This window comes from Grus americana, unplaced genomic scaffold (assembly GCF_028858705.1).
Source record: "Grus americana isolate bGruAme1 unplaced genomic scaffold, bGruAme1.mat scaffold_75, whole genome shotgun sequence".
Taxonomy (NCBI): Eukaryota; Metazoa; Chordata; class Aves; order Gruiformes; family Gruidae; genus Grus; species Grus americana.
Window position 1 is genome coordinate 62,748 of NW_026561960.1, and position 14,976 is coordinate 77,723.

Below are 14,976 nucleotides of genomic sequence, written 5' to 3' on the forward strand. Positions count from 1 at the left end.
GTTTTAGAAAGCAGGCATTCTTTATTGCAGCGCTGGCTGCACGGGGGATAACTCCACCTAACGTGCACACCCAAAAGACAAAACTAGCAAGTATTTATACTATGTTAATATACATATTCAGTATATTTCCAAGTAGTGCTTATCACATTCATGGATTTTTCCGGGAACTCGTTAGCATATGCTAATGTCTTTCGCGCATGTTTGTTGGCACCTCCGGGTGGTCGTCCGGGGTCTTCAGACTCAGTCCTGGTATGACGTATACCTTATCCCTCAAGGCTGCTTTTGGGATCACCTTGTAACTTTCTTATCTTTGCGCATCTGTTCTTCCAAGGCCAAGCTGTTTAAAATGAGATTGTTCCAGAGCTTCTTAACTTACAACTAAATATTTTCTAAGTTACAATGGTTTCCCTTTTGTTTGGTTACATCTATTGAGCAATGGATCTAATTGCTTGAATTGATCTTAGTATTTCAATATTCACAGGTATCAGTTCAGCCTGGAAAAGACAAGGCTCCGGGGAGATCTAATTGCTACCTTTCCGTACCCAAAGGGGCCTACAGGAAAGCTGGAGAGGGACTGTTTATGAGGGAGTGTAGTGATAGGACAGGGGTAATGGGTTTAAACTAAAAGAGGGGAGATTTAGATTAGATATTAGGAAGAAACTCTTTACTGTGATGATAGTGAGGCACTGGAACAGGCTGCCAGAGAGGTTGTGGACGTCCCAGTACAAACTGGAACCCCTGATCCTTCCCAGTACAGACTGGAGCACGTTCTGCTATGTGCTGGCTTTGGCTGCCCCACGTGCCCGTGGGGAGGGCTGCGCAGCTGGGCCTCACCTGCCCTTCTCCAGCCCAGAGCCCGCAGTACAGCCTGGAGCTGCGTCCTCCTTCCCTGCCTTCAAGCACAGACCCCCCAAGGCCTCTTCTCCAGGCCCCTCTCCCCTACCTGCTTTCTAGGGTCCAAAGCGCTGGCTGTAGCATCTTCTCCAGGGCCAAAATGCTCATTTTTGGGGCCCAAACCTGTCTTTTATTACCCACAGCCTTTTGTGAGGGCCCACAGTTTCATTCTTAGGGCCTGAACCCTCAAGGCGGAGCGAGTCGCCTGGCAACGCCTGCCAAAAAAAAAAAGGGAGAGCATCATCAGTGGATGATGGGGTTTGAGCCCCGTTCGTGGGACCACCGCGGCAGAGAGGAGCTGGCTGGCGTGCCACCGTCCTCGCCGCTGCTCGTGTGCTCAGCATTGCCGGCCGAAGCATGGGAAAACCGTACGCGCGCGTCTCGTCACGCTCGCATGCGGTCCTTTACCTTTTTCCTCCCCAAATTCAGACTGTTTCTGTGTTCATAGGGAGAGTCTTCCACACGGTCGTTTTCGACATTTCATCCCAGATATTAATCTCGGAAGGATCGGTCCTGCAATAAATATTTTACATCGCAATCCGTGATTACGGGAACTGCTGCCGCCAAGTGCGTTAGCACCAGCAAGAGGACCAGGGGGGCCCGGGGAACCAAAGCTCAGCGTAAGCACCGGAGGTTTTGCTGGATGAGGAGTTGCGGGAGGCAAGCCTGTAGAACAACAGCTCCAGGCAAAGGCTCTTGCTGGCGTTTAGCCCTGGAGCGGGCTCCTAAGCCACTGCTGCTACAGGTCGTGCCTACACCACCTCTTTCTTAAATATGAGGATCTCCTGCTACCCTAAAGTCACTGATGATGCAAGTTTTGGGGGTTAAATGGGAGTTGTGCAGCCGCTCTGCGCAGGGGCAGAGCCCCGCCATCGCCTCCGGCAGCCCTGCCCAGAAATTTGATTTTCCCGCCGAGCGGACCGCTTTACCGAGGGACGCTCGATAAAGACGGTGCCAAACACCTTCAAACGAATCTTGCCGGGGGTCCTGGCGCTTGGTGGCACTTTACCTGTCGCTGCTTTGCTGTGGGATATCCAAGTCGCTGGTCTTCCCCACTTTCAGTTGAACCCAATTTGCAGCAGCAGCTTCCATCACCTTCTGGGACTCCTGACGGAAAAGGGACAAGCCAAGTTCTCGGTCTTTAATCAAAGCGGAGATAAACTCAGCACCCAGTAAAGACGTTGCACGCTGTCCTCTCCTCCTGACCTGCGGCAGCTTTAGCTATTAGTGCAGCAGGGTGAAGACCTTTCACTCCAAATACTTTGGGGGGATTAAAAAACGCTATTATGAGTAAACCTTTCCGTAGTATTAATTAATAATAATAATAATAATCTTTATTATAGGACTCATTTTTAAAATTATACCTCTAGTCGAGTGTTAAGCTCACTGCTAATTTAGGACAAAAGGTTACGATGTGTGATCCAGGCTATTAGGATCCGTTTCTGTTTAGTTCTGATCTTGCCCCGACATTTAAAGACGAGCTGTGGCAGAAAGAGGCGATCTCACAGCCCGAGGGAGACGCCCGGCCCCGAGCACCCAGCAAGCTTCACCTCTTCTTCTTTGGCTTCATTTTTGGCATCGTCCAACTTCTTCTGCTTGCTTTCTGGCATAAGGTCATCCAGAAAGCTGAGCTCTCGCTTCGAGAAGCAGAAATCCATCACTTTCCGGACAAAAACGAGAGCCAAAACCTTCACGAATAAGAGGGAAGATGCAGCGAGGTCAGAGATGATGCCACAGCTCGCTCCGACGCTACAAACACCCCGACGCCGAGCAGCACCGGCTCTTACCATCATGGGGAAGATGATGGCGGCACGCGACACCTTGATGGCCCAGAGCAGGACGAGGCAGATCAGCTGGATCATGGTGAAGCAATGCACCTTTCGCAAGGGGACGTGCCGCAGGTAGATGAAATCCGGCTGGTGTTTCGCCGGCATCCCAAACAGCTTCAAGCGATCGAAGAACTGTAAAATAACAGTGAGAAGTTTCTGGCCCCGGGGAGACGCGGAGGGAGTGTTCAGGATCTCACTTGCAATGAGAAATCCTGGATCCCACCGCGTTCCTCTGCGAGCAGCACCCAATTTTCCCTCCGCTCCATCTATAAACCGGCTTGCCCGCGAGAGCTGCCCACCGAACTGCAATTATTCCCCGTTATTCTGTTCTCAGCGTTTCTCAGCACGCTGAATCCCCCAGCAAGGATTTCCACCAGCCACAGAAATCGCCTTCCCTTCGCGCTGAATTCCCCCTTTTTCCTGTAACCTGCCCTGAACTTGCCCGGTCCTCCCGGCCCTATACACCTCCTGTGCCTCCTCCAATCTTTTTCTTACACAAAATATTTTGATCGCTTGCTTTCGGAGAGGGGTTTTTCCCCCCATGCCACTGCTTTTTTTACCTGCTTCTATAGAGATGAAATACCAGGGACCCAACACGCTGTAAAAGAGGCCGTACCTGAATTCCTCTGAGCGACGACACACCCATGTAGAGAAAGATGCCATAAAGCACAGGCATTGGTATAAACTCCAAAAATAAATACAGAAGTTAGTGCATTCTTGTTTTCAAATTGCATTTTCAGTATTACCGCTCTCTTCTACAGTCCCTGCCTAAAATTGCCTAAAGCCTTCCAGCTTCCAGAGGGTTAGAGAAGTGTCGCATTTTAACCATCAGAGATTTTGTGCGTGCGAATGATTTAATGCTCTGCTTTAGGCTGAGCTTTTGAGTTACACTTCATCAGAATAATCCTGTTTTCCAGAAAGGTTGGAGGAAAATAGGTGATTTCGCCCATGCTACCATATGCCGCGTTCTGCGACGGTAGAAAAACATTTGTACGTGTTCTTGTGGCAACACGCAAGAGCAGCGTGCCTCCTGTGAGCCTAGAGATGAGATTACTTTGTGGGAGGAACACGCAAGGAAGCCCACGGGGACGATTTCAGCGCGTTTAGCTACTGGGAACGGCTGTTCCGAGGCATCTGGGGGAACAAATTGCAAGCGATAACGTGCTGCCTGGTTGAAAGAGCAGAGGTACTGCTCTAAATACGCTTCATCGTAACCCATAAACACGGGTGGGCCTGAAAGACATCTGAAAATCCAAGCAGTTGGCTTGCTCGCTTGGCTCGAGCGTGCCAAACTGGGGTCTGAAGGGCTGGAAAGTGCAACCGAGGGTGGTTCCCACCACGGATCGAGCCCCAAGGTTTGGGATCACCTCCTCCTCTGCTCCACAGCTACTCAGGCCTGGAGAAAGGGGACTAGTTTTGCATAACCTCCAAAAAGCTCGCGGTTGTTGGGTGGTTTCCATTTTCCTCTTACCTTTAACACCGAAGTGAAGAAGACTGAGCAGCCCATTAGCACAAAGATCATCAAGCCAGTGACTCTCTGCTCTCGTATCCCCAGAAACTTGGGCTGTTCTCCTGGAGCTGAGCAGCCAGACTCTACTTTGAGGCTATTCACGTGGGTGATGGACAGGACGGTCGCAGCCACAAACCACGGCAGCCCCATCACGGAGCACACCCCCAGCATCACGGCCACCATGAAGAGGTCCAGGTGGTACCCGCATCCTTTCTGCGCGGAGCAAAACAAGAAACAGAGCATCTCACGGGACAAGAGCAAGGACAACGTCGCAAGTCAGACCCAAACAACCCTGTTTGAGCTCAAGTCGACGTCTTGAAAATTTAAAACACGAACTGGAAACAAATAAGGATGTATCCAGTCTTTGCGCAAGCACCTTGCATGACAATCCGGCAGCACTTCAGACAAAGTGGATTTGGGGAGTTTGTATCTACTTCTCAACAAAAAAAAACCACCTTACTATTTTTCATTCATAAAGACATTTCTACCACTTGCGAGTAAGATATGACTCTCAGTTATGCCTGGCAGCACATCAAAATGATTCGTTCCCCAGCTGCTGCTGACATTTTAAAACAAAAGCGTGCTTCTACAACGCTCTAAGCTTAATATGCTCCTCCGAAAGATTGCTCATCTGAACTCCCCTGTTGTCGTTTGCTCCCTGTGTCATCATTAAGCCAGGAGACCATCTTGCCACGCTGCCTGACGTTGTTCCAAACCAATGCCTTCACAAGGCATTTGGAATTGGAGCTTCTCCCCGTACCTGCAGCCCAGAGCGGGTTGCGGATGGGGTTGTCTCCTGCAGCCCCTTACCCTCAGCCTGTGCTCCTTCCTGTTCACGATAAGAGCCGTGATCTGCTGGTCCATGAATATCAAGATGGTGCAAAGCAGAGCTGGGATGAGCGCAGCCACCACCGTCCACCAAGGGTTGGGTCCTATGGGGTTGATGAACCACCCGCGGTCGTCTCTGGTAGGCTGCAACAAAGCACACACATCAGCCTCGTCTCCCAGCCCAGCTACTTCACCGGCTTGGATTTTCCCCTCCATCCCCGTGTCACAGCATCTCCCAGCCCTGGTTTCACGTCACCCCGGGGCTCAGCAGTGCCAGCATCCTCTTTGCAAGCACCTGTAGCTATTTCTCCTGCAGGTACCTAGTTTTGGGGCTGTCTTCTCATTTCCAGGAGGAAACGATGCACTTGGAGGTGGAGGAGGAGATGGTCACACCACCAGCATCTCCTCCAGACTCAGCCCTGTCCTGCCCCGGTGAAACCCGCTCCGTGCCACAACACCCCCCCTACCTTGAACGTATGGGGGATGTGGAGCTTCGGTGACGGGATCCCAGTCATGAAGTCAGTGAGCACCATGATGACGATGGTGAGGAAAACAGCAAAGTCACTTATTGTGGACCGCACCTGGGGCAAGAAACCAGAGCTGAAAGGGGCATCGCAAAGGGGGCCGCAACATGAGATGGAAAAATGAGAGACATCAACAACATTAAGGCTGGTTAACAAAATCCCACCACTCTGAGGACGTGCAGCCAAATCCCTTGGTTAGCTACTGTTGCTGTGCTTGTCTCTGTGAGAGATGGTGTCAGACAAGAAAAAAAAAAAGAGTTTAATTAGGTGGAAGAGGGTTGTTTGAATTCAAACCTTAAGTAAAAAAAAAAATTAAAAAATAAGGAAGCAGATGGCTGCCACTGCAGCCACGCTCACAGCTAAAATGGGAATAAGGCGCACTGAGGCATCGTATGTTCCTCAAAAGGAAGAAAAAGTGTCTTTTCCTATGGCAGCTCCTCATTTGAACCAACTTTCCCCTTGAGCATAATGCACAGAAGGTAAAAAAAAAAAAAAAAAAGGCAAATAAACCCCCACAACTTTGGAAGACCTCATTTCCCACTGCCTGAGCAAAATATCGCTCGGGGGCAGGTCGCGAGGCAGGTGGGAAACGCCACGGTCGTTTAGCACTCATGGAAACGAGGGAGGGACATCCAAGCTGCTGGAGAGTTTGGCCTTCAAGGTCAATGTTTCCCAGCTTGACCAAGCGGTGGCAAATACTGCTTAGCGCTCCGGGAAAGCCATTTTGGGAAATGAGTGTGGAGACTGCTGCCGGCCACCATCTTCTACCTACTCTGGTTGGGAAGTAACGGCTGCTTTTAAACTTCTTCAAGAAGCTCGACAGGACAAAGGTGGAGAAGAAGAGGATGCAGCACCAGAAGAGGACATTAGGCGCGTAGGGGCCATTGCGTCCACAGGCAGGTCCGTGAAACTCTCCATGCAAATACCGACATTCCTGGAGAAACAGAGCGTCAGGACACAAAGGTAGTGCACGTGCGGCAAGGAAACCTGGGATAACTCGGGGCTTTTGAGGATCTTGGTCCAAGATCCATGACCTTGTAACTGCTGCTGCTGCTGACGGAGATTTATATTGAATGAGCAGCAGCTGAACAAGTGACACATCGAACCGCACAGAGGAGAGCGGAGAGGCGAGATGTGATGGGACACCATATCACAGACCCATGGCACATCCTCCGCTCGAATGGCAGGCAACCGTGGCTGAAGAAGACGCCAAGAGGGGAAGGAAACACTGGAAGTTCTTGGGGATAGAGAAAGAGGGAGCAGGGAAGGAGGGCTAAGACAGCCGCGGAAGGAAAGGAGAAGAGACGAATCGTCCCTTCCCAGCGAAGGGCTCCCAGGACACGGCCAAGAGGGGATGAAGATGTCCTGAAGAGCCTCCCATCCTATGCCTGGGCTTTGCTTCCAGCAACAGCAGCCCGAGAGGCTGCTCAGACGTGCAAATTTATGCATGGACCTACAGACAGTGCTGAGTAAGCAAGCAAGGACTGGAGTTCTTAGGAACCAAGTAAGGAAGCTAAGGACTACCTTCAAGCAGGAACTTAAGTCCTCCAACTTCTACAAGAATCAAACCACCCACTTAACCTTGCTCCTGGTCAGAAAAATTGTCCTGCGACAGGGTCAAGGAGGACAGTTATTACCCACGATGTTGGGGGGACAAGGTGGACTCTCCTTCCCAGGACCAAGCGGGTTAAAACCACACGTTAGATTTAAAGAATGCCTTTGCAGAGCAGCACTAGCACAGTCTGAAGCCCCTCATCACCCGAAGGGCTCTGACTTTTGCAAAATGTGAACGCCCCTGGACCCCGCGGCCGCGGAAGTAGTGGCTTGGGGCACTTACAGTCACCGTGAGGTTTTCCCAGGCGATGCCAGACACGTTGATCTTGTTGCTCTCCCAGAAACGCAGGGTTGCGTTGCTGGGATGGCTTGGTGCCTCACACTTACAGCTGGGAGGAGAAAAGCCAAGACGAGGGTGAGGGAAAGGCAATGGAGGTGCAGCCCTGAGCTCCTGCCAAGGGGCAGCAGCCTTTTAGGAGGAAAAGAAAAACTCACTAGTAGACGGTGAGGAAGTCGAGCTTGCTGTGCATGTGCACAGGGTAGGTCTCTCGCAGGTGACTCAGCTTCTCCAGAGCCTCGTAGATGAAGATGATGCAGATGAGGGAGGCGAAGGCTTCTTCGGTGAAGCGGGTGATGTAGCACACCAAACAGCTGGCGTCGGTGGCCACCAGCACTATGCAGAAGGCGGCAGTCCACAGCCCGATGCAGGCCCGCAGAGAGAGATAGGAGAGCGCGTACTCCCTGGGAAACCAAAATCAAACAAAGGCTGGAAAGGCCAGGAAGAGGCGCCGAGCCGTGCCTTCCTTCGGGGAAAATCACGAGCAATTTAGGAGCACGTCAAGGCTGCAGATGGTAAATGCACTTTCCATGTCCTACTACAGACAGCCTTGGGGCTGCGGTGCAGGGTGCGGACCTGCAGGAGGAGAGGCCAATTATTTCATGATTGTTATTTAACAATTAGCTTGTGTTAAGGCCTTGGAGGCTAATTGAGGTCAGGGCCCTTTGTGGAAGGTGGTGTCCTCCCACATCACCCCCATGCCCTAACACCAAAACCCCGGCTGATTTTGCACCCAGTCACCTGCTACCAGCAAGCTGGGGCTGAAGAATAAATTGAATTGCAATCAGGGTGTCTCATCTCACATCAAACTCATCACAACACAAGGATCCCCATCCTTATGGCTTCTCCTCTTCCTGCTTCATTTTAACCCTAAAACCCCCAAACAACCTCATCCATCCTTCAGAGACCAAGGGCTCTTGCACCATCACATACTAAAGCAGCAGCGTGCAACGTCTGCGACACAGAAAACAACTGAAATCTTACAACTCTCACTGAGAAAAAGTCGAGAAAAACCTCTTTTCTCCACCAGTGCCTCCTGAAGGCTCTCGCGGCACTCGGCCGCGGCAGCCGGCCTTACTTGCAGAATTTGTAGAGGATCTTTTCGAACACGAGGACGGGTCCAGTGCTGCCGAGGACGGTGAGAGGTTGGCCAGCAAAGAGGGAATACACCACGCCGGTCATGGATGCGCCCAGCAGTGACTCCATGGCACTCTGTCCAGGGAAGAGGCAGCGGCGAGGAAATAAATCAATGGGGAAAAGAAGAAAAAACCCAAAGCAAATTCACTGCAGCGAAGATTTTGCATGAGTTTTGCGCTCCCCCACGCCACCCAAGAGTGGTGCTCACGATGTGGCCGTCGGTCGCCTCCCCCAGCAGTCCCCCGAAGGTGATGACAGGGGACATGCAGGCACAGAAGAGGAAGAGGAAGGACGCCAGACACTGCAGGCTCAGACCATCCCGAAAGTCGCTCCAGAACCACGGGGCTTTGCGCTTCACGTCCAGGATCAAACCTCCAAAGAGCCTGGAGGAAGGAAAAACAAATAGACTGTTTCCCTGCAAGACCACACAGAGGGGGTTTTGCTGCAGAAGGACAAGCCCAAGCAGACAGTAACCTTCATTGCTAACCAGCAGCAGTCTCCTTCGGCCATTTTATACCCGGCAGAAACCAAGCAAGCACAAAAAACCCCTCCAACAAAAAGAAAAAGGACCAAACCTGAAAGCCCATCCCCTCTTACTGCAACTGTCCCTTGCTTGGAGAAGCAGCAGAGCTCTCCCTGGAGGTATTTACACAGCTGCTTCCACCCCAAATCAAGAAAATCTGTCTGCAGTGGTGCTGTGGCTGAGCCCAGCTGCCCAGATCTCACCTGCCCAGCCCAGGGGACCGAGCTGGTAATGTGAAGCCCCTTCACTGAACCAACTAACCCCAGAAAACTGCTACAAGGGAAGGTGCACGCTCCGATTCTAGAGGCAAAGAGAAAAAAAAAAACCAAACAACAAACCCCACAAACTATTAAAGCTCACACCTTCCCGTGCGCTCCAGTTCAGGACCACTGTGTTTCTCTGGCTTGCTGTGAGAAGCACTGTCATCGAGAGCTCCTGGCATCTTCCTTTTTCCCTGTTAAAAAGGAAATAAGCCAAAGCTATGGATTCGTAACCACTGGCTTGTTGGGCTTCTGGTCTGGGTATGTGACTGCGTCAAACTGGGACCTGGTGAATCTGGGTCCCAGAACAGCATCCCCGGCTGGCCGGCCGCCGGCCTGCCCGTCCCCCTCGCGCCTCCCTCCGCCGCAGCACCCACCTGCGAAGGGACGTTTTTCGGGGGCTCGATTCGGATCGATGGATCCCATTCTCCTGGCGGCAAGACCGTGACCTGATCCAGAAACTCGTCGATGCCGGCCACGAGGTCAGCCCGGTTCTCGGCTTTATAGGCAACGTCACGGAAAACCTGCCGACAGGAGACAACCTGCTCAGAGGCCAACCCATCTCCGATGTCCTAAGCACTACAGTAAGCTCCTGGCTAAATGCAAGATCATTTTCCCCAAATTTCCTGCTTGTAATGGCAGGAAATATTCCCCCAAATGGAAAAATCTGTCCATCACGGTACTTGTAATCATCTCCTCCACGAGGTCCCCATCCCTCATGGCACACCATACCCTTTTGCTTAAAGCGGGGAAGTTTCACTGGCCCTGGCAACGCCACCACTGGGGACAGGGTGCTGGGGACCCCGGGGAGGTGCAGGATGCACACCGGGTGGGATTTCAACCTCCAAGAGGTGGGGTGATACAAATCCGTGCGTTTGCTTCGGCGTGTGAACGAGGGGTGGGCTATCTGGAGAGGTGCGGGCAGTTAGGAAGCAAATCCTCTTCCTCACTACTGCAGAGAGCTGAAGAAAACCAAAAATGACCCGGAATTCTCTCTTCTCGCACCTCATCCGTCATGATAGTAGCCATGGACCTGCCGATCTCATGGTACTGATGGGCTTTGCCTTCTGGTCCAAGCAAAACAAACAGGAACCTGGGCAAGAAAAACACAATGAGCGAGAAGAACGTGTCCTTGCTCAAAGGACACCCAAGGAAATCCCTGGGAGCCCCCAGCCCCGAGCGCAGCTCCAGAGGGGACACGTAGGCTCACCGACTCCGCCAGGAATTTGAAATTCACCAAAACCGATGGCAAATTTAATTTTTGGGCCAATTTTCATTAAAATTGGCCAAGGGGTTTGAAAGACACAGCAGGGAAGGGATGCGAGTGGGAGAAATGTCCTCGCTCCCCCTGCCCTTGTTCCCTTGGGACGCCAAACTGATGCATGCACCTTGATGTTCTTTCGTTGGGTGGGGGTTTTTTGAAATAAAATCTTTGTGCTTCTCCTTCAGACCTTGTTGGGATGGGAACTTCCGTCATGCCCGAGAGGAGGACAGCCGGGGTCAGGCGGACAAATGCCACGATGGGCTGGCAAAGGAAATCCAGCTCTCCTACGAGCACGTTGGATGCTTCAGCCCCGGTGGGAATTTTCTTCATGAAATGCAGCTGCGCCTAGGCACAACAAGCGATATTCAGGCAAATACCCCAAAAGCAAAGCCCTCAGCACTCTGCAGCCAAATTTGCAAGACCAAATCTGGCCCTAAAGGCATAAGATAGCTACGAGCGTCTCACCTTGCTTAAGTCCATCGCATTGCTCTCATGGTTCACCCCATTTTTAGCTTCTGCAGCGGTAGGAGAAGGATGCGGGGTGAGTGTTTGGGCTGGTAGGAAAAAGAAAGACACTCAGAAAGACGGACAAGGAGCAATTGGGATGCTTCTCCTCTGCCAGGACAAGTCGAATGGGACCAGAGCCCTGCAGGAACCCTCACCTGGTGCCAAACCCTGCAGGAACCCTCACCTGGCTTGTCAAGGAGGTGCAGGTCTGACTGCTTCTTGCTCACATCAGCAAACGAGCGGACGATGGGAAGAAGGTTGTTTCTTTTCTTCTCATTCTGATGGTGATGCTTCTTCAGTAGGACTTCTCGAACTTTTGCCCGCACGTGCTCGTCAAACTCCGTGGACTGGTCTTGCGGGCCCAGGATCATATCTGGGGATGGCAAAGGGAAACGAAGCCGTCAGAGCAGAAACCCCCCCAGGTCCCAAGCCCCGAAGCCCCCGGGGGAAGGCTGTGCCACGCAGGATCCCCTGACACAGGCCCAGCCTTGCTTAGCAAGACATTTTAATACAGTTCAGCCTTTGCAGCGAAAGCAAGAAGTTTCTTTTGCTAAAAAACACGAGCAAAGTGCTTATTCATCACTCTGCTAAGATAATTATTTCCCATTCGAAATAATGCAATTTTCTTGCCCCGTCTGGCCTTTCTGTCTGACTCTACACATTTAAAAAAAAAAATGGAAAAAACACACCAGAAAAAGCTGGTGTGACTGTTGCACGCCCAGCCTGCATCCAAAACCAACTTAAAAACACAGCGGGGTTTCTGGAAAAGGACGCGCCGTTGGGGCAGGGTTTGATTCGGGAGCGGAGGGCACCGCGGCAAACCGAGCTCGGCCGTTCCCGCAGAGACGCGGCGCCCGCGGTACCTGCAATCTCTTCGATGCTGTTGGCACAAATGTCCAGCAGCACCGTCCCGTTGATGATGCAACTCCTCAGCTCAGAGAGGCTGTGCAAGGACAGCGTGGCCACGTAGGGCTTGCTCCAGCGCTCGCCGCCGTCTTCCACGTCCTCCTCAAACTTCAGCCACCTGCGGACATCAGGCGCGATCAGCCCCATTGCGAGGAAACGGCCTCAGCTCCGCAACCCCTTTAACAGAGCTACAGGGCGGCGAGAGAAGGCTCCTCGCATCGGCACCTGCAAAAGCTTTGCCAAAGTCCCGGAGAGCGGAAAGCAGAGCCCACGGGCGCTGCCGGCGAGGGGACTCCTCTCCCACCGCGGCCGGCAGCGGGGATTTACCTTGCCGTTTCCTTCCACTCGGCATCTTCACCCTCTTTCACGCAGATCTCATCCAGCTCGGTGAACAAGTCATGGGGAACGTGCTGCTCGTCCTCCTCGGTCCCGAGGATGAACTGCACTCGCTGGGACGGAGTGTCTGGGGGCAGAAGGCAAAGCCCCGTCCCGTTACGTGCCCGAATACGGCCCGTCACGCTCATAGGCAAAGCGGGCATCGATCGGCACCATAAACATCGGGCTGGCCCCTCTGCCCTGGCTCTGTCCAGGCTTGCACAGAGCCCCAGAGAAGGAGAAGCATCTAATCCACCTCTGCATAAGGATGGGCACCTTCCCTTCCCCACAGTTCCATTTTTAAAGCCAGGATCCCTCTGAGGAAGGCGAGCCTAAATCCTTTATGCATTTAACTGTCTTAAAAAAAATAAAAAAATAAAAATAAAAAAAAAAGAGAAGAAAGAGGAAAGTTTGGGAAAAGAGAGAGGGTCCTGCTAAATGATGCCGCTTTCCCTCGGAGGAACAGCAAGCCACTCAAACCGGCACGGGGACCTGCTTGCAGAAGACCCCAGCACCCACGTAGCCCCGAGGAGTCCAGTGAACGCTGCGGCGGGACTTACAGTGGTAGCCCTGCTCCGTCGGGGCAGAGTCCTTCTCCCGTTCCCGATGCTTCTGGCTGTGGGGACGGTGATGCCGGTGGCTTTGCCTCACCAGCGGCATCCGCACGCCCACGTACAGGGTCCGGTGGCCTGCGAAAAAGCGGCGTTTGCATCGTTCTCGATACCGCGGAGACGCTTGATGCAGATGCCGCAATTAAATCAGTGCAGCCATCCCAGGAGGAAACATCAACTTCTCTTAATTTTCTTTTAACTGGATCCCTGAATGTCACAGACCTGCCCTTTTTTCCCAAGCCTATTTTACTCAAACTTTGCAACGAGAGAGCAACAACAAGTGATGGTTCCCGATCATCTAAAATGCCAAGCAAGGGACGTCGCAGGGACTTTGTGCGACAGGAAAAGGCGCTGGGCTGGCGGCTCCTCTACCGGGATCTCAGCAGAGACTCACCTTCCAACTCCTCCTTCTCATAGTGAATATTGACGACGTTGCTCGTTCTTCCTTGGTCAATCACTGCCTCTTCGTCATCTCCCTGTTTAGAAAGGAGAAGGGAAAAGTTGCGCAGAGCTCCCTTACGTCCTCCCGGCCATCGTCCACCCCCGCGTCCACCCAAATCCACAAGCATCACGCCTCCGCGTGCCTCCTCCTCCAGGCACAGCCCTAAAAGCACGGACTTGGAGGAGGTTTCTCTTCCCATAACCCAATAAAACAGCCCGTAGCATCGTTCAAACACAAAAAAAACCCCCAAAAACCCCTCTGAGATTCGCACCCAGTTGCTCGATTTCTGAAACCGAAGTTTGAAGAAGAGCAAAACACCAAGAAAACTTGGGGACCTGGCAGGGCTGTTGGACGAAATTCAAGAAGCAAGAGCTACACCGGGCACTGGGAAACAGCCCAAAAGAACCAAACCCATAATTTAAAATAAAACTTCAAACGCCGCGCTGGCAGATGCTGCCCGTCGTACTAATGATGATGCATTAATCAAAAAGACTTAATAAAAAACCCCAAAAAACAAAAATCCCAAAGCCAGAGAATAAATAACTTGTTACAATTTAACCTGCAAACACTAACGTGAAATTTGCTTTTTATCCCCCAAATTCCTGCTTCGACTGAACAGCATCACCTGCCACCGCGCAGCAGCGATGCTCGTGAAAGGCACCGGTTAATTTAACGAACAAGAGGAAGAAACGCTCCTGTCTGGAAACGAGTTTGCTGGTCCCCGAGTATTAATTTCAGAGCCGACCTGTTGCTAACTCCCCGCCAGCTCCCGGGACTCGCCCACGTAACCCGGCAGCCGGATTATCACGCGCCCGTGGCTTTCCTGTCCTCTCTCCGATGACGGCCTCCACCACCCTCCGTCCCCTCTTAGCAAAAATGCATCCTGCTCCCCTTTGGTTTTGCCAAAAAAAAAAAAAAAAAAATCCCCAAAAAAACCAACCCCAAGAAACTCCAAACCCCAAGCCGGGAAAAGGTATGGGATGAAAGGGCTTAATAAAATCGCTTTAAATTGCAATTTAAAAAAAAAATCGCTGTTTAAAGAAAAAAATCGCGGTTTCAAAAAAAAAATCGCAGTTTTAAAAAAAAAAAATCGCGATTTAAACGAAATCACAAGCTCGAGCGCATTAGGTGGGTGTTGGAGTGGGAATACACGGGGCGGTTTGGGAGTCAAACACCCCGCGGGTGACACAGGAAAGTCTCCGTCTCTCTTAGAAACCGTTTTGCCCCCGTACTCCGACCAACGACGCTGAACCTGCCGCCGGGAGCCCTCCCCGGCACAAAGCATCTCCCCCCTCCGCATCCCTCTGCGCTCCGGGGAAATGCCGACGGGATTTCGGGGAGAGGTTTCCAACCGTTTGGGGGGGGGGGGGGGGGCATCGGGGACGTTGGGCCCCTCGGCAGAGCCCCTACCTGTAACTCTTCCAGCAGCGTCATTTTGTAACCCTCGTCCTGGCTCATCCTGACGTCGGTCAGCG

General features: G+C 52.2%; 1 protein-coding gene across 1 annotated transcript; it reads right to left on the reverse strand.

Moving 5' to 3' along the window:
* Window positions 1-1,319: 1,319 nt before the first annotated feature.
* On the reverse strand, window positions 1,320-13,628 carry LOC129200999 (electroneutral sodium bicarbonate exchanger 1-like). The gene is made up of 23 exons (XM_054812227.1): window positions 13,454-13,628; window positions 13,009-13,137; window positions 12,401-12,536; window positions 12,031-12,191; window positions 11,409-11,540; window positions 11,126-11,235; window positions 10,848-11,005; window positions 10,402-10,489; window positions 9,774-9,920; window positions 9,499-9,590; window positions 8,822-8,996; window positions 8,555-8,688; window positions 7,635-7,880; window positions 7,423-7,528; window positions 6,358-6,519; window positions 5,529-5,642; window positions 5,044-5,205; window positions 4,195-4,446; window positions 3,340-3,408; window positions 2,682-2,855; window positions 2,445-2,582; window positions 1,904-2,001; window positions 1,320-1,407 (listed from the first exon to the last, which is right to left on the reverse strand). The coding sequence occupies exons 1-23, from the start codon at window positions 13,626-13,628 to the stop codon at window positions 1,320-1,322; spliced, it is 3,246 nt and encodes a 1,081-aa protein (XP_054668202.1).
* Between the last annotated feature and the right edge of the window lie 1,348 nt (window positions 13,629-14,976).

Excerpts from the sequence above, each read along its gene's own strand:
- LOC129200999 (XM_054812227.1), bottom strand. The coding sequence starts at position 13,628 with ATGCTTGTGGATTTGGGTGGACGCGGGGGTGGACGATGGCCGGGAGGA. Across the intron at positions 5,206-5,528 it reads ACATCCCCCATACGTTCAAG|CCTACCAGAGACGACCGCGG; the intron begins GTAGGGGGGGTG and ends GCTTTGTTGCAG. Across the intron at positions 2,856-3,339 it reads CGTCGCTCAGAGGAATTCAG|TTCTTCGATCGCTTGAAGCT; the intron begins GTACGGCCTCTT and ends GTTATTTTACAG.